The sequence below is a fragment of the Bombina bombina genome, chromosome 7, assembly GCF_027579735.1.
Source record: "Bombina bombina isolate aBomBom1 chromosome 7, aBomBom1.pri, whole genome shotgun sequence".
In the NCBI taxonomy this organism is placed as follows: Eukaryota; Metazoa; Chordata; class Amphibia; order Anura; family Bombinatoridae; genus Bombina; species Bombina bombina.
Genome location: NC_069505.1, coordinates 472,190,162 through 472,211,984, shown reverse-complemented (window position 1 = coordinate 472,211,984; position 21,823 = coordinate 472,190,162). Strand labels below are relative to the sequence as shown.

Below are 21,823 nucleotides of genomic sequence, written 5' to 3'. Positions count from 1 at the left end.
GTAGATAACCCCATACAGGTGTGGGCAGCTCATAAAGCAGTTATAAGGGGATTGTTGATCCAAATGAAGTCACATGCTAAACGTAAAACGAAAACTTTCTTTGACTCACTCCAACGGGACATAGCTAACCTAGAGAAACGTCACAAAATATCTGGCTCACCCAGTCTTTATAAAACGCTTCTAGACAAACGACAAGCACTTGACAAGTTGCTCTCTGACCAATCATCCAGGGCAGGGTTGAGACTTCAATCTAAATATTTTCTCTACGCAAATAAACCGGACAAATTCATGGCTTATAAAATTAGAAATAGAACTAGAGACATGTCAATCCCATCCCTATATAATGCTCAGGGGGTCCTAACGTCAAACCCCAAAGATATAGTGGCCTCATTTGCAGCATACTATAGTTCCCTGTATGATGGTCAGAAGGTAACCAAATCAGAATCCACACGGAACTCCCTAGACATCTTCCTAGAGGGGGCAACCTTACCCAAGATAAGCAAACAAGACTTAGACTCCTTGAATGCCGACATAACAGACAGAGAGGTCCTAGGGGTACTCAAAGATTTAAAACCAGGCAAGGCAGCAGGCCCTGACGGGTTCCCAGGGGATTATTATAAACAGTTCAAACCAACCCTCACCAAACATATTGTACAATTCTGTAATTCTATCCTAAAAGGCCACAAGATCCCTTCTGAAATGTTAAACGCTAAAATTATAGTACTTCCGAAACCAGGCAAAGATAAGACGTTGTGTCAGAACTACAGACCAATATCCCTCATAAACCAGGATCTTAAAATTTTCACAAAGATCTTAGCCAACAGACTCAAACCTCTACTCCCCAAACTGGTCCACCCGGACCAGGTGGGCTTCATTCAAAACAGAGAGGCGCCAGACAACGTCAGGAGAATGGTGTCCCTAATTGACTATATACAAGAAACAAAAACGCCTTCTCTGCTCCTATCCCTGGACGCAGAGAAGGCGTTTGACAGAGTCGACTGGACATATATGCAAGCAGTGCTAACTAAATCAGGCATTTCTGGAGAATTTATGAGCGCTATCCAAAATATATATTCCACCCCCTCAGCAAGCGTAAGAGCTATGGGTCACCAGTCCGAAAGCTTTGCTGTCCTCAATGGGACCCGTCAGGGATGTCCTCTGTCTCCATTGCTATTCGCACTATGCATAGAACCCCTGGCCCAACAGATCAGAAGATCCCCTGACATAACCGGTATTAAAATAAAGCAGAAGGAGTATAAACTCACACTCTTTGCGGATGATGTCCTCCTCTCCCTGTCGAGACCAATGATAACACTTCCGAACCTCTACCAAACTCTTAATTCCTTCTCCTCTATATCAGGCTATAAAATCAACCTAGAGAAGTGTGTAGCATTACCTATACATCTCCCAGACCACACCAAAAAGCTAATAGAGGCTAACCTTGAATTCAAATGGGCCAAACACCTTCTCAGATATCTAGGGATTAATCTGACCACAAGCTCAAAGACACTATATAAGGCAAATTACCCCCCTATATATAAATCTATTAAACAAGATCTAAATAAATGGAGTAAACTACGATTCTCATGGTTTGGTAGACTGTCGGCAGTCAAAACGATGATATTTCCAAGGATCCTGTACCTATTCCGCACCCTGCCAATTAGAATACCAGCCCCAGACTTAGAGGATCTCCAAAGACATATAATTGGTTTCATTAGGGGAAACAAAAAAGCTAGGATCCCTTCGACAGTCCTCTCTAGAAACAGACAATTGGGGGGGGTGGGGGCACCAAATCTCAAACATTATTATCAGGCAGCTTGACTTGCACAGACAGCTCTCCTAAATGACCCTGAAGAGTACATTATTTGGACGCAACTGGAGTCAGACATTGCAGGACTTTTCCCACGCGACATGATTCTTTGGGACCCTAAACGATGCCTTAGTAGGAAGCAACACGAACACCCAATAATAGATTTCATGATCAAGCAATGGTCTAGGCTGACCACTTCCTTGAATCTACTCCCCACGCACTCCGTTAAAGCCACACTCACAAGCCAAGTTAGACATGAATTGGCTCCCATCATCAAAAAATGGGAAAACAGGGGACTCTACAGAATAGCTGACATTATAGTGGGAGGCAAATTGATGAGCTATACACAAATACAAGAAAAATTACAACCAATTAAATTAGAATGGTTCCTATACTTGCAGCTAACCTCCACAATTCACCCCCTATTACCTCTTATAACTAAGAACTTGCCCTCCACATTAGAAAACATATGTAGCACCTCATCCAGACCCAAGAACACTATTTCCAAGCTTTACCAAGCGATTCAGCTAGCATCAGACAACTCCAAAACCTCTTTACAAATTAAATGGGAAAAGGATACCAACAAAGAATTTGAGATACAGGATTGGCATATAACTCTTTTGAGTGCAGGGAAAGGATTATTGAGCGCAGATATGTGGGAAAACTGCATCAAAACCAATTTCCGATGGTATCTAACACCGCTGATAACCTCACACTCTACTAAAGATAATTCCAGACTTTGTTACAGAGGCTGCGGGGAGATGGGGGACTATAAACATATGTGGTGGGACTGCACTTATTCAAATAGGGTATGGAACCGACTATCTAGGTTCTTAAGCTCAATCCTAGACAGCCCTATTAGACTAACCATGGAGCAAGCTTTGCTCCATGTCAGACTTAAAGAATTTAACAAATATATTAATTTGTTTATCAGAATCACATGTACGGCCACCAGGATCTGTATAGCCCGTCATTGGAGGGAGTGTGCTCCTTCCTGGGAAGAAATCCAACTTAAAATTAAATTTTACTACAATATGTCAGAGCAGGCAGCATTTCTCCTAGACACCCAATAAATTTTCCAGAAAGTATGGTACTACTGGATATTACATAATGTGTCCTAATACACTAGCCCACTACGATAGGACTCTCCGCGCAGATGGAACTACCCTCCAGGTAAATAGAGTCCCCAGACAGGATAGGTACAACAGAGACCATTAGGAGACAAACTAACCCCACTTACAACAAGGTTTTTTTTTTTCTGCACAAATTAGAGTGGAATGTTCAGGAGATATTCCCTTATCTACATCCCACCTTTCTCTCTCCCCTTGCTTCACCCTACTTTTCCTCCACTCTCTAATACTTTATCTCATTAATTTTGGTAATATGTAACAGATATGGGCCTTTAGTGTCATAAAAATACTCAAAATAATTTTCTCTCTAGCTCAAACAAGAGATTCCTTATTATAGGACTATTGCTCCACAATGTATGATGCTATTAAAATTCTCATGTAAGAGCGGCCCTACAAGTTTGGATGTAGCAATTGAACGATTCATTGTTATGTATTTTGCATTATTTTAATTACTATGTAACTTTAGAGAACCAAGATTTTTGTTCTCTCGATTTGTTTTTCTCCTACACTTTTATTGTTATTATGCCTTTATTACAAGAAATTAATAAAGAATACTTTATCATAAAAATAAATTGAACTCCCTTGCCAATAGTAAATGCCCATAACTCATACTATAAACTTAAGTGCTATGTCCTAAATATGACTCCTTAAAGGTACACTGAACCCAAATTTTTCTTTCGTGATTCAGATAGAGCATGCAATTTTAAGCCACTTTCTAATTTACTCCTATTATCATTTTTTCTTTGTTCTCTTGCTATCTTTATTTGGAAAAGAAGGCATATAAGCTTTTATTTAGGTTCAGAACTCTGGACAGCAGTTTTTTATTGGTGGATGAATTTATCCACCAATCAGCAAGGACAACCCAGGTTGTTCACCAAAAATGGGCCGGCATCTAAACTTACATTCTTGCATTTCAAATAAAGATACCAAGAGAATGAAGAAAATGTGATAATATTTGTAAATTAGAAAGATGCTTAAAATGTCATGCTCTGAGTCACAAAAGAAAAAAATTGGGTTCAGTATCCCTTTAACTAATAAGGAGTATTAAGCCCAAATGAAGGATCTGAAAGAGGATTAACCTCCTAAGTGCTGGCATCCTTCTGAACCTAGAAGGCAAAAGCACTTACCTTAGATCCAAATGCATGATGAATGCTGATACTTAGGTGTTGCAGGCGTCTTAGTCGCTGTCATAAACCTGTAGGAAAAGAAAGAACAGAGTAATCAACTCTGGCTTTCTGAAAAGGGGTAGCAAAGTGTTAAAAGTAAAGCAAGGACTTCCTTGCCACATTTTAACTGCTAAAAGCCACCATTACTCTTAGTCAAGAGATTGAAGTGGACACAGCTAGACCCCAATCCTTGCTTGCAGGGAAAAGTACCCATAAAAGGATTAAATTCTTCAGACATAAACTTCGCACAACCTCCATTAACAGAGGCAAAGAGAATGACTGAGGGTTATGGGTAAGCTTTGCTGGGGTGCTCTTTGCCTCCTCCTGCTGGCCAGGAGTTGAATATCCCACTAGTATTTGGACTTTCCATGTCATAGGAAACAAATTGTCTTTATTGTTTAACCTTTTGATATTTTGTTCACAAAATACACAAAAATAGTCTGCTCTCATGGATATCAAACAATTGCAAACACAACACAATATTATCCAAAATAAAATAAATACATTGTTGTTAAATATATGTGTGACACAATTATTGGCACCTTTTAGTCAATACTTAGTGCTACCATTCTTTGCCAAGATAACAGCTCTGAGTCTTCTCCTATAATGCCTGATGAGGTTGGAGAATACTTGGCAAGGGATCTGAGACCATTCCTCCATACAGAATCTCTCCAGATCCTTCACATTTAGAGGTTGATGCTGATGGACTCTCCTCTTCAGTTCACCCCGCGGGTTTTCTATGGGGTTCAAGTCAGGGGACTGGGATAGCCATGACAGGACCTTGATTTTGTGGTCAGTAAACCATTTTTGTGTCGATTTTGATGTAATGTTTTGGATCATTGTCCTGCTGGAAGATCCAACCATGGCCCATTTTAAGCTTTCCGACAGAGGCAGTTAGGTGTTTATTTAATATCTGTTAATGTTTGATACAGTCCATAATGCCAGGTATCCTAACAAAATGTCCAGGTCATCTGGCAGAAAAACAGCCCCAAATATTAAAGAGCCACCACCATATTTAACCGTGGGCATGACATACTTTTCCATATGGCTACCTCTCTGTGTGCACCAAACCCACCTGTGGTGTTTATTGCCAAAAAGCTCTAGTTTGGTTTCACTTGAACATAGAACCCAATCCCACCTGAAACTCCAGTAGTGTCTGGAAAACTGATGACACTTGAGTTTGTTTTTGGATGAGGCTTTTTTCTTGAAAACCTTCCAAACAACTTGTAGTGATATAGGTGAAACAGGATTGTAGTTTTGGAGACTTCTGCAGGTTGATTAATATTTTCAGTTAACTGGAACTTCTTAATTATTGCCCTGATGGTGGAAATGGGCATTTTCAATGCTTTTGCTATTTTCTAATAGCCACTTCTCATTTTGTGAAGCTCAAAACCTTTTGCAGCACATCACAGCTATATTCCTTGGTCTTAACCATTATGATGAGGGAATTTGGCCTATGTTTTACCTCATATTTATACCCCTGTGAAACAGGAAGTCATGGTTGAACAATTTCCTGTTCCTGGTCACCCAGGTGTACTAAAAATGTAAAATTATCAATGGGAATATACTTCAAATATATTTTTCTCATATGAATTGATAGGGGTGGCAATCATATTTAACAAAGATATTTTTTTTTGGGGGGGGGGGGGTAATCCTGTTTTGTGTTTGTGAGAGCAGAGTATTTTTGTGTATTTGTTTAAACAAAAGAAAAAAAGTTTAAAACAATAAAGACAATTTTTCACAGCCTTCTTTGCTTATATTTACCAAGGGAGCCAATATTAATGGAGGGCACTGTATCTATTCTGTATCTATCCGTCATCTATCTATCTATCTATCTATCTATCTATCTATCTATCTATCTATCTATCTATCTATCTATCTATCTATCCTGTATCTATCAACCCATCCTGTATCTATTTATCTATCTATCTATCCATCTTGTATCTATTGATCCATCCATCTATCTAATCCTATATCTAATTAAAGGAAGATAAGTGAGTAATGTTCTAGTAGGAGCCGCAATGTACTGTTATTGCTGATCCCGCTGAAATATTTTTCAACAATATATCCTCTATCATCTATATATCTGTCTATCTGTATTACTATTTATCGATCTATAATTATCTTTATCGCTCTGTACATTTCATCAATAAAATTTGATTGGAGTGAGTTTATAAACCTCTTTTTTCTCGTCTTTCAAAATTATTTGATGTCACTTTCTGTGTTGTCATAACTGCATAATTAATTATGCTAATGATAAAAAACAACCCTACCTGTAACCCACGTGCACACTTACCTAGGCTAAAACTGTCACTGGTTTCTGCATCCAAAGCTTCAGCACACAGATCTTCTGTTACCTCAACTTTCAATATATTGGCGTTATCTTTGTCTGTACAAATAAAGCAGATTCCCTTTTAATATCACATGATCTAGTGTATATATCCAATGATCTAGTTTTTATATCCCATGATCTAGTGTTTATATCCCATGATCTAGTGTTTATTTACCATGATCTAGTGTTTATATTGCATGATCTAGTGTTTATATCGCATGATCTAGTGTTTATATCCCATGATTGAGTGTTTATATCCCATGATCTAGTGTTTATATCCCATGATCTAGTGTTTATATCCCATGATCTAGTGTTTATATCCCATGATCTAGTGTTTATTTACCATGATCTAGTGTTTATTTACCATGATCTAGTGTTTATATCCCATGATTTAGTGTTTATATCACATGATCTAGTGTTTATATCCCATGATCTAGTGTTTATATCGCATGATCTAGTGTTTATATCCCATGATCTAGTGTTTATATCCCATGATTTAGTGTTTATATCCCATGATCTAGTGTTTATTTACCATGATCTAGTGTTTATTTACCATGATCTAGTGTTTATATCCCATGATTTAGTGTTTATATCCCATGATCGAGTGTTTATATCCCATGATCTAGTGTTTATATCGCATGATCTAGTGTTTATATCCCATGATCGAGTGTTTATATCCCATGATCTAGTGTTTATATCCCATGATCGAGTGTTTATATCCCATGATCTAGTGTTTATTTACCATGATCTAGTGTTTATTTACCATGATCTAGTGTTTATTTACCATGATCGAGTGTTTATATCCCATGATCTAGTGTTTATTTACCATGATCTAGTGTTTATTTACCATGATCTAGTGTTTATTTACCATGATCCAGTGTTTATTTACCATGATCTACAGGGAGTGCAGAATTATTAGGCAAGTTGTATTTTTGAGGATTAATTTTATTATTGAACAACAACCATGTTCTCAATGAACCCAAAAAACTCATTAATATCAAAGCTGAATATTTTTGGAAGTAGTTTTTAGTTTGTTTTTAGTTTTAGCTATTTTAGGGGGATATCTGTGTGTGCAGGTGACTATTACTGTGCATAATTATTAGGCAACTTAACAAAAAACAAATATATACCCATTTCAATTATTTATTTTTACCAGTGAAACCAATATAACATCTCAACATTCACAAATATACATTTCTGACATTCAAAAACAAAACAAAAACAAATCAGTGACCAATATAGCCACCTTTCTTTGCAAGGACACTCAAAAGCCTGCCATCCATGGATTCTGTCAGTGTTTTGATCTGTTCACCATCAACATTGCGTGCAGCAGCAACCACAGCCTCCCAGACACTGTTCAGAGAGGTGTACTGTTTTCCCTCCTTGTAAATCTCACTTTTGATGATGGACCACAGGTTCTCAATGGGGTTCAGATCAGGTGAACAAGGAGGCCATGTCATTAGATTTTCTTCTTTTATACCCTTTCTTGCCAGCCACGCTGTGGAGTACTTGGACGTTTGTGATGGAGCATTGTCCTGCATGAAAATCATGTTTTTCTTGAAGGATGCAGACTTCTTCCTGTACCACTGCTCGAAGAAGGTGTCTTCCAGAAACTGGCAGTAGGACTGGGAGTTGAGCTTGACTCCATCCTCAACCCGAAAAGGCCCCACAAGCTCATCTTTGATGATACCAGCCCAAACCAGTACTCCACCTCCACCTTGCTGGCGTCTGAGTCGGACTGGAGCTCTCTGCCCTTTACCAATCCAGCCACGGGCCCATCCATCTGGCCCATCAAGACTCACTCTCATTTCATCAGTCCATAAAACCTTAGAAAAATCAGTCTTGAGATATTTCTTGGCCCAGTCTTGACGTTTCAGCTTGTGTGTCTTGTTCAGTGGTGGTCATCTTTCAGCCTTTCTTACCTTGGCCATGTCTCTGAGTATTGCACACCTTGTGCTTTTGGGCACTCCAGTGATGTTGCAGCTCTGAAATATGGCCAAACTGGTGGCAAGTGGCATCTTAGCAGCTGCACGCTTGACTTTTCTCAGTTCATGGGCAGTTATTTTGCCCCTTGGTTTTTCCACACGCTTCTTGCGACCCTGTTGACTATTTTGAATGAAACGCTTGATTGTTCGATGATCACGCTTCAGAAGCTTTGCAATTTTAAGAGTGCTGCATCCCTCTGCAAGATATCTCACTATTTTTGACTTTTCTGAGCCTGTCAAGTCCTTCTTTTGACCCATTTTGCCAAAGGAAAGGAAGTTGCCTAATAATTATGCACACCTGATATAGGGTGTTGATGCCATTAGACCACACCCCTTCTCATTACAGAGATGCACATCACCTAATATGCTTAATTGGTAGTAGGCTTTCGAGCCTATACAGCTTGGAGTAAGACAACATGCATAAAGAGGATGATGTGGTCAAAATACTCATTTGCCTAATAATTCTGCACTCCCTGTAGTGTTTATATCCCATGATCTAGTGTTTATATCCCATGATCTAGTGTTTATAGCCCATGATCTAGTGTTTATAGCCCATGATCTAGTGCTTATATCACATGATCCAGTGTTTATATCCCATGATCGAGTGTTTATATCCCATGATCTAGTGTTTATATTGCATGATCTAGTGTTTATATCACATGATCCGGTGTTTATATCCCATAATCTAGTTTTTATGTCACATGATCTAGTTTTTATATCACATGATCTAGTATTTATATCACATGATCTAGTTTTTATATCACATGATCGTGATCTAGTGTTTATATCACATGATCTAGTGTTTATATCACATGAGCTAGTGTTTATATTACATGGTCTAGTGTTTATATTACATGGTCTAGTGTTTATATCACATGATCTAGTGTTTATATCACATGGTCTAGTATTTATATCACATGATCTAGTTTTTATATCACATGATCTAGTTTTCATAACTTCACCATAAAACAGTTTGTGTTTTTCCCAGGCAGAAAAAAACACCAAATACACACACTGTGGTACTTTCCCTCTATTATTTTACCTTTTAAACCTAATTACAAGAATTTCTTCTATACTGTAATAAATTGGCATGCTAGGTGAGTGTCACTTTTTTTGGAATGCATTAACACCTTGTTGGCTGAAGTTGTTTTTTTCCGTAGCCAAACTGAAGTAGACAAAGCTCGCTAAAGTCATTATGTTAACAAAATAAAAATATATTGCAAAGTTTTTTACTTCACATTATTGACAGTTTATATTACAATCTCAAAGTGTTTACTGTCCCCTTTAAGGCCTTATACTGGGCTATGATCCACTATATTCTAGAATAAAAATACAAAATGAATTAAGCAGACAGAATATAACATTTTTTAAAAAAGTTTCTAATTTACTTATATCATCAAATTTGCTTAGTTCTTATAGTATTCTTTGTTGAAGGGATATTTAGGTAGGTAGTGTGCACAATAGAAAAAAACTGCTGCCATCTAGTGTTACAGACACATGCTCACTACTGAAGTTACCTCCTTGCTTTTCAACAAAGGATAATGTTAGGGACAGACAATTTTTTTTATGATTCTATCCACAAAGAAGTAAACAAATAATTAATATATTAATTAACAAATCATATTAAAAGGAGCTTGAAACCCATTTTTTTTTCTTTCATGATTCAGATAGAGCATGCGATTTTAAACAAGTGTCTAATTTACTGCTATTATCAATTTGTCTCTGTTTACATGGTATCTTTTGTTGAAAAACAGGGACAAAAGCTTAGGAGATGGCCCATTTCTGGAGATATGGCAGCAGTTTTATAGCAATGTTATCCATTTGCAAGAGCACTAGAGGGCAGCAGTTTTATAATAATGTTATACATTAGCAAGAGCACTAGATGGTAGCAGTTTTATAACAATGTTATACATTAGCAAGAGCACTAGATGGCAGCAGTTTTATAAGAATGTTATACATTAGCAAGAGCACTAGATGGTAGCAGTTTTATAACAATGTTATACATTAGCAAGAGCAATAGATGGCAGCAGTTTTATAAGAATGTTATCCATTAGCAAGAGCACTAGATGGCAGCAGTTTTATAACAATGTTATACATTAGCAAGAGCACTAGATGGCAGCAGTTTTATAACAATGTTATACATTAGCAAGAGCACTAGATGGCAGCAGTTTTATAACAATGTTATACATTAGCAAGAGCACTAGATGGCAGCAGTTTTTTAATAATGTTATACATTAGCAAGAGCACTAGATGGCAGCAGTTTTATAACAATGTTATACATTAGCAAGAACACTTGATGACAGCAGTTTTATAACAATGTTATACATTAGCAAGAGCACTAGATGGCAACAGTTTTATAAGAATGTTATCCATTTGCAAGAGCACTAGAGGGCAGCAGTTTTATAATAATGTTATACATTAGCAAGAGCACTAGAGGGCAGCAGTTTTATAAGAATGTTATCCATTTGCAAGAGCACTAGATGGCAGCAGTTTTATAATAATGTTATCCATTTGCAAGAACACTAGAGGGCAGCAGTTTTATAATAATGTTATACATTTGCAAGAGCACTAGATGGCAGCAGTTTTATAACAATGTTATACATTAGCAAGAGCACTAGATGGCAGCAGTTTTATAACAATGTTATACATAAGCAAGAGCACTAGATGGCAGCAGTTTTATAACAATGTTATACATTAGCAAGAGCGCTAGATGGCAGCAGTTTATAACAATGTTATACATTAGCAAGAGCACTAGATTGCAGCATTTTAAAACAATGTTATACATTAGCAAGAGCACTAGATGGCAGCATTTTTATAACAATGTTATACATTAGCAAGAGCACTAGATGGCAGCAGTTTTATAACAATGTTATACATTAGCAAGAGCACTAGAGGGCAGCAGTTTTATAATAATGTTATACATTAGCAAGAGCACTAGATGGCAGCAGTTTTATAACAATGTTATACATAAGCAAGAGCGCTAGATGGCAGCAGTTTTATAACAATGTTATACATTAGCAAGAGCGCTAGATGGCAGCAGTTTATAACAATGTTATACATTAGCAAGAGCACTAGATTGCAGCATTTTTATAACAATGTTATACATTAGCAAGAGCACTAGATGGCAGCATTTTTATAACAATGTTATACATTAGCAAGAGCACTAGATGGCAGCAGTTTTATAACAATGTTATACATTAGCTACAGCACTAGATGGCAGCAGTTTTATAAGAATGTTATCCATTTGCAAGAGCACTAGAGGGCAGCAGTTTTATAAGAATGTTATACATTAGCAAGAGCACTAGATGGCAGCAGTTTTATAATAATGTTATACATTAGCAAGAGCACTAGATGGTAGCAGTTTTATAACAATGTTATACATTAGCAAGAGCACTAGATGGCAGCAGTTTTATAAGAATGTTATACATTAGCAAGAGCACTAGATGGTAGCAGTTTTATAACAATGTTATACATTAGCAAGAGCAATAGATGGCAGCAGTTTTATAAGAATGTTATCCATTAGCAAGAGCACTAGATGGCAGCAGTTTTATAACAATGTTATACATTAGCAAGAGCACTAGATGGCAGCAGTTTTATAACAATGTTATACATTAGCAAGAGCACTAGATGGCAGCAGTTTTTTAATAATGTTATACATTAGCAAGAGCACTAGATGGCAGCAGTTTTATAACAATGTTATACATTAGCAAGAACACTTGATGACAGCAGTTTTATAACAATGTTATACATTAGCAAGAGCACTAGATGGCAACAGTTTTATAATAATGTTATCCATTTGCAAGAGCACTAGAGGGCAGCAGTTTTATAATAATGTTATACATTAGCAAGAGCACTAGAGGGCAGCAGTTTTATAAGAATGTTATCCATTTGCAAGAGCACTAGATGGCAGCAGTTTTATAATAATGTTATCCATTTGCAAGAACACTAGAGGGCAGCAGTTTTATAATAATGTTATACATTTGCAAGAGCACTAGATGGCAGCAGTTTTATAACAATGTTATACATTAGCAAGAGCACTAGATGGCAGCAGTTTTATAACAATGTTATACATAAGCAAGAGCACTAGATGGCAGCAGTTTTATAACAATGTTATACATTAGCAAGAGCGCTAGATGGCAGCAGTTTATAACAATGTTATACATTAGCAAGAGCACTAGATTGCAGCATTTTAAAACAATGTTATACATTAGCAAGAGCACTAGATGGCAGCATTTTTATAACAATGTTATACATTAGCAAGAGCACTAGATGGCAGCAGTTTTATAACAATGTTATACATTAGCAAGAGCACTAGAGGGCAGCAGTTTTATAATAATGTTATACATTAGCAAGAGCACTAGATGGCAGCAGTTTTATAACAATGTTATACATAAGCAAGAGCGCTAGATGGCAGCAGTTTTATAACAATGTTATACATTAGCAAGAGCGCTAGATGGCAGCAGTTTATAACAATGTTATACATTAGCAAGAGCACTAGATTGCAGCATTTTTATAACAATGTTATACATTAGCAAGAGCACTAGATGGCAGCATTTTTATAACAATGTTATACATTAGCAAGAGCACTAGATGGCAGCAGTTTTATAACAATGTTATACATTAGCTACAGCACTAGATGGCAGCAGTTTTATAAGAATGTTATCCATTTGCAAGAGCACTAGAGGGCAGCACTATTTCCTGTCATGTGGTGCTCCAGATGCCTACCTATCTCTTTAACACAGAATTTCATGGGAACTAAGCAAATTTAATACTAGAAGTAAATTAGAAACTTGTTTTAAATGTTATGCTCTGTCTGAATCACAAAAGAAAATTTTTGGGTTTCATAGAGAAGGCAATAAAATTGCTGGCCAGCTAAGGCCTTAGAAATGAAGCGGTTTCCTTTGCTGCTTGGCGCACAGTATTCGTTAGCACTAGGAGATACTTTATTGTGACTAATTCATATACTCTTTGTAAACAACTGGCAGGAACGTCGCTATGTCACTGCTTGTTAAAGGGACACGAAACCCATTTTTTTTTCTGGATTCAGATAGAGAATACAATTTTATAAAAGTTTATCATTTACTTCTATGATCAAATTTGCTTTGTTCTCATGTTACTCTTTTGTTGAAGAGATATCTAGATGGGTAGCGTGCACCTGTCTGCAGCACTACATGACAGGAAATAGTGTTGCCATCTAGTGCTCTTGCCAATGTATAACATTCTTGCAAAACTGCTGTCATATAGTACTGCAGACACGTGCACACTCCTGAGCATACCTACCTGCTTTTCAACAAAGGATAACAAGATACCAAAGACATTTTTATAATAGAAATACATTGGAAAGTTGTTAAGAACTGTATGTTCTATCTGAATCATAAAAGAAAAATGTGGGGTTTATGTCCCATTAGTATTTGGTTCTCAGCCTGGTTAAAATAAAAAAAGTTGTGTTATTCTGTGGAAGAGGAGCGATCAGCAACTGTCTTTCAGACACCGTGTAGCTCTGAGCAGGCGGACAGGAATCGCCGGAATTCAACCCGATCGAGTACGATCGGGTTGATGAGTCTGCAGGGGGCGGCGTTGTACCAGCAGCTCCTGTGAGCTTCTGGTGCAATGCTGAATACGGAGAGCGTATTGCTAGCCACATTCAGCGATGTCATGCGGACCTGATCCGCACTGTCGGATCAGGTCCGCAAGACATTTGTTAAATTGTCCTCAAGGTATCATCACAGAATAAAAATCTGGACTGTTGAGATGAGACTTGGCTGAACAGTGTTTTGTCACTTGATGAGATAAAGTTCCTCCTGTGTGTGACGATCTATAGACCTGCCGGTGTAACAAGCATTATCGAAAATGGCGGGGCTGTGTCACCCCAGGGAATACGAGCTGCTCTTTTCCTCTGAGAAACCTGGCTTCTTTCACCTTTAAAATAAAAAACTCACAGCGGTGTAGCATGTTTCAAACAGTATGGTAGGCGCACAAACAGGTCATACTCACAAGATTTCAGTTTAAATCAGCCATCACAATGGTACCTTCACATACAGCTTCAGAGTTTATGAAAATATATCTCAAAGCGTTTCGGCAAACAAGTCTTTATCAAGAGCATTAAAATCAATAAAGTACAACTTGTTTTGACCTGTATTGATTTTAATGATGATTTTAATGCTCTTGATAAAGGCTTGTTTGTCGAAACGCGTTGAGCTATATTTTCATAAACTCTGAAGCTGCATCTGAAGGTACCATTGTGATGGCTGATTTAAACTGAAATCTTGTGAGTATGACCTATTTGTGCGCCTACCATACTGTTTGAAACGTGCTACACCGCTGTGAGCTTTTTATTTTGGAGGTGAAAGAAGCCTGGGGTGACACAGCGCCGCCATTTTCAATATTTCTTGTTTCTGGATACGGTCTGGGAGAACCAGGGCTGGCAGCGAGCATCTGAAGGGAGTGCTAACTTAGCTTCATACTTTACTGCTATCTATAAGAGGTGTAACAGACATTGCCTAACGTATAACCATAGCTTTGTTTAGCATTAGTGATCTGTTTCACACATTTCATGTGGTTTTGTCATTAACATCAGAACTAAAGCAGATTTTTAAACCCAGCTTAGCAGAAACTTCTGCACAGCCTCAGTATACTACCGACTGCTATGTCCGTTTAAAGGGACATTAAACACTAAATAAATGCCAGATAGAATGATGCATTCAAAGAAAAGATTAGTCTGAGAATAACATATTTTTAAAGTTTCATTAGCCGTTTAAATAGTGACAAAATAAGTGTAAAGTTTTAGTGTCTATAAAACAATGGGAACTGATTTATCATTTTGTATTACCATCTCAAAGTGTTTAATGTCCCTTTAAGGTGATCACATGACTGAGGTTTCTGGTTCGTTACTGTAAATATTATCCCATTCTGCTGACAAAACTAGGTGTCATGTGACGTCTGCTTACCTCTGTGTGCATCAGAAAGGTCTGAGGTCTGGTTCTTGGTCGACATTGTCTTGTTAAGTGCCATTGAAATTGTCAGATATTCCTACTGGTAAACACAGTGACGTGTTTTGTACGTGATCTTCATAATAACAGGAACCTAAACAGAGAGAGAGAGAAAGAAAGAGAGACAAAGAAACAGAAACAGAGAGAGAAAGAAAGAGAGACAAAGAAAGAGAGAGAGATATAAGAGAGAGAGAGAGAGAGAGAGAGAGAGAGAGAGAGAGAGAGAGAGAAAAGAGAGGGAGAAAGAAAGAGAGAGAGAGAGAGAGAGAGAGAGAGAAAGAGAGAGAGAGAGAGAGAGAGAGAGAGAGAGAGAAAGAGAGACAAAGAAAGAGAGAGAGAAAGAGAGAGAGATATAAGAAAGAGAGAGAGAGAGAGAGAGAGAGAGAGAGAGAGAGAGAGAGAAAAAGAGAGGGATAAAGAAAGAGAGACAGACAAAGAAAGAGAGAGAGAAAGAGAGAGAAAGAGAGAGAGATATAAGAAAGAGAGAGAGAGAGAGAGAGAGAGAGAGAGAGAGAGAGAGAGAGAGAGAGAGAGAGAAAAAGAGAGGGAGAAAGAAAGAGAGAGAGAGAGAGAGAGAAAGAGAGAGAGAAAGAGAGAGAGAAAGAGAGAGAGAAAGGGGGTCTCATGTACAGTTCATTGTTATAGCTGGAAATAGTGTGAATTATGGGTAACCAACACCTGTATCTATACAACATATACAGACCAGGATTCGAGTGTCACTGCTTATTCACAACGGGATTAAAGTGAATAAAATGTATTAAAGTGATGGTAAACTTGACATGTTTTAAAATCAGGTCCAGAATCTAAGCGATATTTTACGCCCACTTCATAACACATATTTTTGCTGAGCTAACAGTTTGAACTGTTCTCCAATCGGTGCTCTAGTTGTACGGCACTTGTTATGTAGCTAGAGCACGAATTGGGGGATAATTTGAATCCGTTAGCTTAAAAAACTATGTGTTATAAAGTGGGCGGCTGGAGTGTGATGTATTAAAATGGCGCAGCGAGATTAATATGTAAGTTACAGCGCATCCTCATTACACGCGATCAATTAAAGTCCCTGTTAGATATCGCTTAAGGTCCAGACCTGCTTTTAAAACATGTCAAGTTTACCATCACTTTAATGCAACAGGAGGAGCAAAGCAAATGTATAATAGGAGTAGATTCGATTATTATTTTTTTAATTTGTGTTCTCTATCTGAATCATGAAATAATTTTTGTTTGGGTTTCACTTCCCTTTATTAAACAGTTCCAGTGTTTTTTTATGCTATTATTAACTTTCCAATTTACTTTGAACTTCAATTTTGCTTTGTTCTCTTGGTATTCTTTGTTGAAAGCTAAACCTAGGTAGGCTCAAACTGATTACTAAGCCCTTGAAGGCCGTCTCTTATTTCAGTGCATTTTGACAGTTTTTCACAGCTAGACAGCACTAGTTCATGTGTGTCATATAGATAACATTGTGCTCACTCCCGTATAGTTATTTATGACTAGTTGGCTAAAATGAAAGTCTGACAAAAGAACTGAGATAAGGGGGCAGTCTGCAGAGGCTTAGATACAAGGTAATCACAGAGGTAAAAAGTATATTAATATAACAGTGTTGGTTATGCAAAACTGGGCAATGGGTAATAATAATCTTTTTATACAACAAAAATTCTGGTGTAGACTGTCCCTTTAAGTTTGAATTAATACCCAAATATAGAAAAAAAAACTAAAAAGTAAGGCACATGAAATGCAAATAAGTTAGATTATTGTGAATATTTATTTTATAAAAAAATATATATATATATTTTAAATGCAAAAATGTTTTGATTCCACATTTAGCATAAATTCCCATTTCCAAAACAATTCTAGTTTCACAGAGGGGCAGAGTCATTTTGAGAATGTCTGTACTTACGTCTGAGTATACGGCAGCAGCTGAGCACAGCGAATTGCAACCCAACTACACTGTGTGTGTATTACTGGCATCCAATGGGTTAAATCTCAGATATCTGTAAAATATAAAAAATGTGAGTGGTTTATAAGTTACATCGGTGCTGTTTGTATAGATGTTTATTGGAGGTGAGCTTTTTTGAAAAATTGTATTCAAATTGGTGACAGTCTTCAAAAAAAATATAAAATAAATCTTGTGTGTCTATACACCTTTTTATACTACACTGCATTGGGTGGCAGTGTAAGGAAAAATATAGCTAAACCTTTATTGTTTATTTTCCCACTGATTCCGTCATCTTCTGCAGCACGTCAGGTTTTACGCTTATTTTAGAGGTACATTGTCTCATTATTAATGGGATGGTAAATCCTAGCTAAGATTCACCAGCACTAAAAATAAATATGACCTTCATTCACAAATCAAAAAAACTGTGTAGAGCTTAGAAACGTTTATTTCCCGACAGCTTCACTGCGAACCTAAGCAGCTCTAGTTCCCACCACTTAGCCAATAGCCGTGCTAGTATACGCAGCGAAATAAAAGTACCTTCTACACAGTTTTTTTTTTTTTAACTCGTAAATGAAAGTCACCTTTATTTTTTTGTGCTGGTAAATCCTAGCGTTTTTGAAAACACTACGGTTTATTATCTATTTAAAGTGATTGTAAACTCTCCCTTTATAAAATCAGATCCGGAATATCACTGATAATTAGAATATATAAAAAATATATAGCAACAGCACCACTTCAAAAAATATAATGTAATGAATAAATACTTTAATTAAATCAGTAAATTCTGACTGCTCTTCTTATTGAGAGGGTGCATGAGTATAGTATTGCCACAAATACTGTCATCAATATACACAATTTTACTGAGCACACCTAAATAATGAAAAAAACAACTTTATTAGTATACAAAATGGAGAAAAAAGTCACTGCCTAAAACCCTTCCCATTCCAAACACCCATCCATCATGCATACAAACAAAAAGAGCGATTACACCCCAGGCGTCCCTGGGGGAATCAAAAATATGCCGCTATCTGTGAAAAAAAGTCACTTAAGACCCAAATGTTTCAATGCTTGATTTAGTACTTGTAATCCCAAAGATGCGGGTGTTTAATAATATAACCCGTCTCAGAAAGGGTTAATAAGCAAAGTTAATCAGCAAAGTCAATGAGGCCCATTTATCAAGCTCCGATTGGAGCTTGAGGGCCTGTGTTTCTGGCGAGTCTTCAGACTCACCAGAAACAGCAGTTATGAAGCAGCGGTCTAAAGACTGCTGCTCCATAACCCTGTCCGCCTGCTCTGAGCAAGCGGACAGGAATCACCACAATTCAACCCGATCGAGTACGATCAGGTTGATTGACACCCCATTGGCCCGAATCTGCAGGGGGGGCGTTGCACCAGCAGCTCTTGTGAGCTGCTGGTGCAATGCTAAATACGGAGAGCGTATTGCCGTTAAATACGCCTCAGTGTCTGCAAGTATCATCTGCTATGTTACTATGTCAAAATAGATAAAGCACTCTGTAGGATCTCTTCTGAACCCTTACTTAAATATATGCAGGTAAATCCCAGGTAAGTTGTATCAGTTTATTCACACTGCATGTAACGGTCAACGCCTCATGTCAGCGTATTAGCGTGTTAGCTCAGTGCAACCGGTAGTAACAACAGCGATGAAATGTTCCCACTGTGTGTAGCAGTCAATGTTTTTCGACAGCGTGTTGTTGTGTTAACAAGATGCAACAGTTAGTTATAACAACATGGGTGTTAGTATTAAGCCCGATACTTGCGGTTCCGTTGTAAGGCACTTCCAATCATGTGCATATGTCACGCCCAGGTCAATCGGCTCAACAGCAGGATAGCTCCGTAGCTCTGTGACTTTCACACCACAGGTTTGTTCACAAAATCCAGAAAGTATTCATTCGGGTTCAATGTATCTCAGTGCAAGCATAGCAGATGAAAATTTGTCATGAATAGATGGCATAGACAAATAACTCCGACGCGCGTTTCGGGACTCCGCCCTTTTTCAAGGAGTATACGTCATAGCAGTTACCACCTCTTCAAATAGGCCTTGGCAGAGCTCTTATTGGTAGAATGAAGTACAACTTCCATACATGTGATCCACATTCATACTCCCCCTATTTCCTAAAAGTGGAATGATAATCTAACCAAAAAAGATAAAAGATAAAAACACTAAAAAGGTCATAAAGATATCAATATTGCAGCTAGATCCTATCTAAACCTATATCTAAATACTTACACAGAGGATTTCTACCCCTAGTTTATTATACCCTAAAAATTTCAATATGTGTGTTTAAGCCTATGGGGAAAGAGGGGAAAAAATACATATTTCCACATAGGCAGGATATTATGAATCTATACCGTACAGCATATTAGCTTCATTAATATAATCAGATCTCTCTAGTGAGAACCACTGATCTGAAAATTAATATATCATTACTAATATGCAAATTTCATTATATGAAGTGGCCCCATGGGATATCTCTATTCAAACCCCTGGGGATAGGGTATCAAACTTCCTAATCCATTGGGCCTCCTTTTTAAAAATAGGAGACGTTGACTATCACCCCCTCTTTTCAGATTCCAAATAGTGGATGATGTTCCACCCCTGAGGAGAGGGGGTGATAGACAACGTCTCCTATTTAAAAAGGAGGCCCAATGTATAAGGAAGTTGGATACCCTATCCCCTAGGGGTTTGAATAGACACACATACATTATCACACACACATACTACACATTACACACAGTTACTGTCATATGCTGCACATTACACACAGTTACTGTTGCATGCTGCACATAATCACACATACTACACATTACACACAGTTATTGTCACATGCTGCACACACATACTACACAGTTACTGTCACATGCTGCACATTATCACACACACATTACACACAGTTACTGTCACATGCTGCACATTATCACACACACACAGTTACTGTCAAATGCTGTACATTATCACACACACACATATACTACACATTACACACAGTTACTGTCACATGCTGCACATTATCACACACACATACTACACATTACACACAGTTACTGTCACATGCTGCACATTATCACACACACATACTACACATTACACACAGTTACTATCACATGCACATACTACACATTGCACACAGTTACTGTCACATGCTGCACATTAGCACACACACATACTACACATTACACACAGTTACTGTCACATGCTGCACATAATCACACACACATTACACACAGTTACTGTCACATGCTGCACATTATCACTCACACACATACTACACATTACACACAGTTACTGTCACATGCTGCACATTATCACACACAGTTACTATCACATGCACATACTACACATTGCACACAGTTACTGTCACATGCTGCACATTAGCACACACACATACTACACATTACACACAGTTACTGTCACATGCTGCACATAATCACACACACATTACACACAGTTACTGTCACATGCTGCACATTATCACTCACACACATACTACACATTACACACAGTTACTGTCACATGCTGCACATTATCACACACACACACACACATACTACACATTACACACAGTTACTGTCACATGCTGCACATTATCACACACACATACTACACATTACACACAGTTACTGTCATGTGCTGCACATAATCACACACACAGTTACTGTCACATGCTGTGCATTTTCACACACACATGCAGTATATGCAGATAGTATACAGTATCACACACACACACATGCAGCATATGCAGATAGTATACAGTATCACACACACACATCCATGTAGTATATGCAGATAGTATACAGTATCACACACACACACACGCAGTATATGCAGATAGTATACAGTATCACACACACACACACACATCCATGAAGTATATGCAGATAGTATACAGTATCACACACACACATGCAGTATATGCAGATAGTATACAGTATCACACACACACATGCAGTATATGCAGATAGTATACAGTATCACACACACATGCAGTATATGCAGACAGTATACAGTATCACACACACATATGCAGTATATGCAGATAGTAAACAGTATCACACACGTGCAGTATATGCAGATAGTATACAGTATCACACACACACATATGCAGTGTATGCAGATAGTATACAGTATCACACACACACATGCAGTATATGCAGATAGTATACAGTATCACAGACATGCAGTAAATGCAGATAGTTTACAGTATCACACACACATGCAGTATATGCAGATAGTATACAGTCACACAAACACATGCAGTATATGCAGATAGTATACAGTGTCACACACACATGCAGTATATGCAGATAGTATACAGTATCACTCACACATATGCAGTATATGCAGATAGTATACAGTATCACACACATACATGCAGTATATGCAGATAATATACAGTATCACACACATACATGCAAGTATCACACACGCATGCAGTATATGCAGATAGTATACAGTATCA

General features: G+C 37.6%; 1 protein-coding gene across 1 annotated transcript in view; it reads right to left on the bottom strand.

Moving 5' to 3' along the window:
- The window catches only part of LOC128666757 (gastrula zinc finger protein XlCGF26.1-like), a 66,617-nt gene that overhangs the window by 39,146 nt on the left and 5,648 nt on the right, over nucleotides 1–21,823 (bottom strand). Inside the window, exons 2-4 of the mRNA XM_053721527.1 lie at nucleotides 17,307–17,400; nucleotides 15,371–15,506; nucleotides 6,403–6,495 (exon numbers count right to left, since the gene is read on the bottom strand). Coding sequence (XP_053577502.1) covers nucleotides 6,403–6,495; nucleotides 15,371–15,434 — 157 coding nt within the window. The 5' untranslated portion in view covers nucleotides 15,435–15,506; nucleotides 17,307–17,400. The remainder of the gene's footprint in view (nucleotides 1–6,402; nucleotides 6,496–15,370; nucleotides 15,507–17,306; nucleotides 17,401–21,823) is intronic.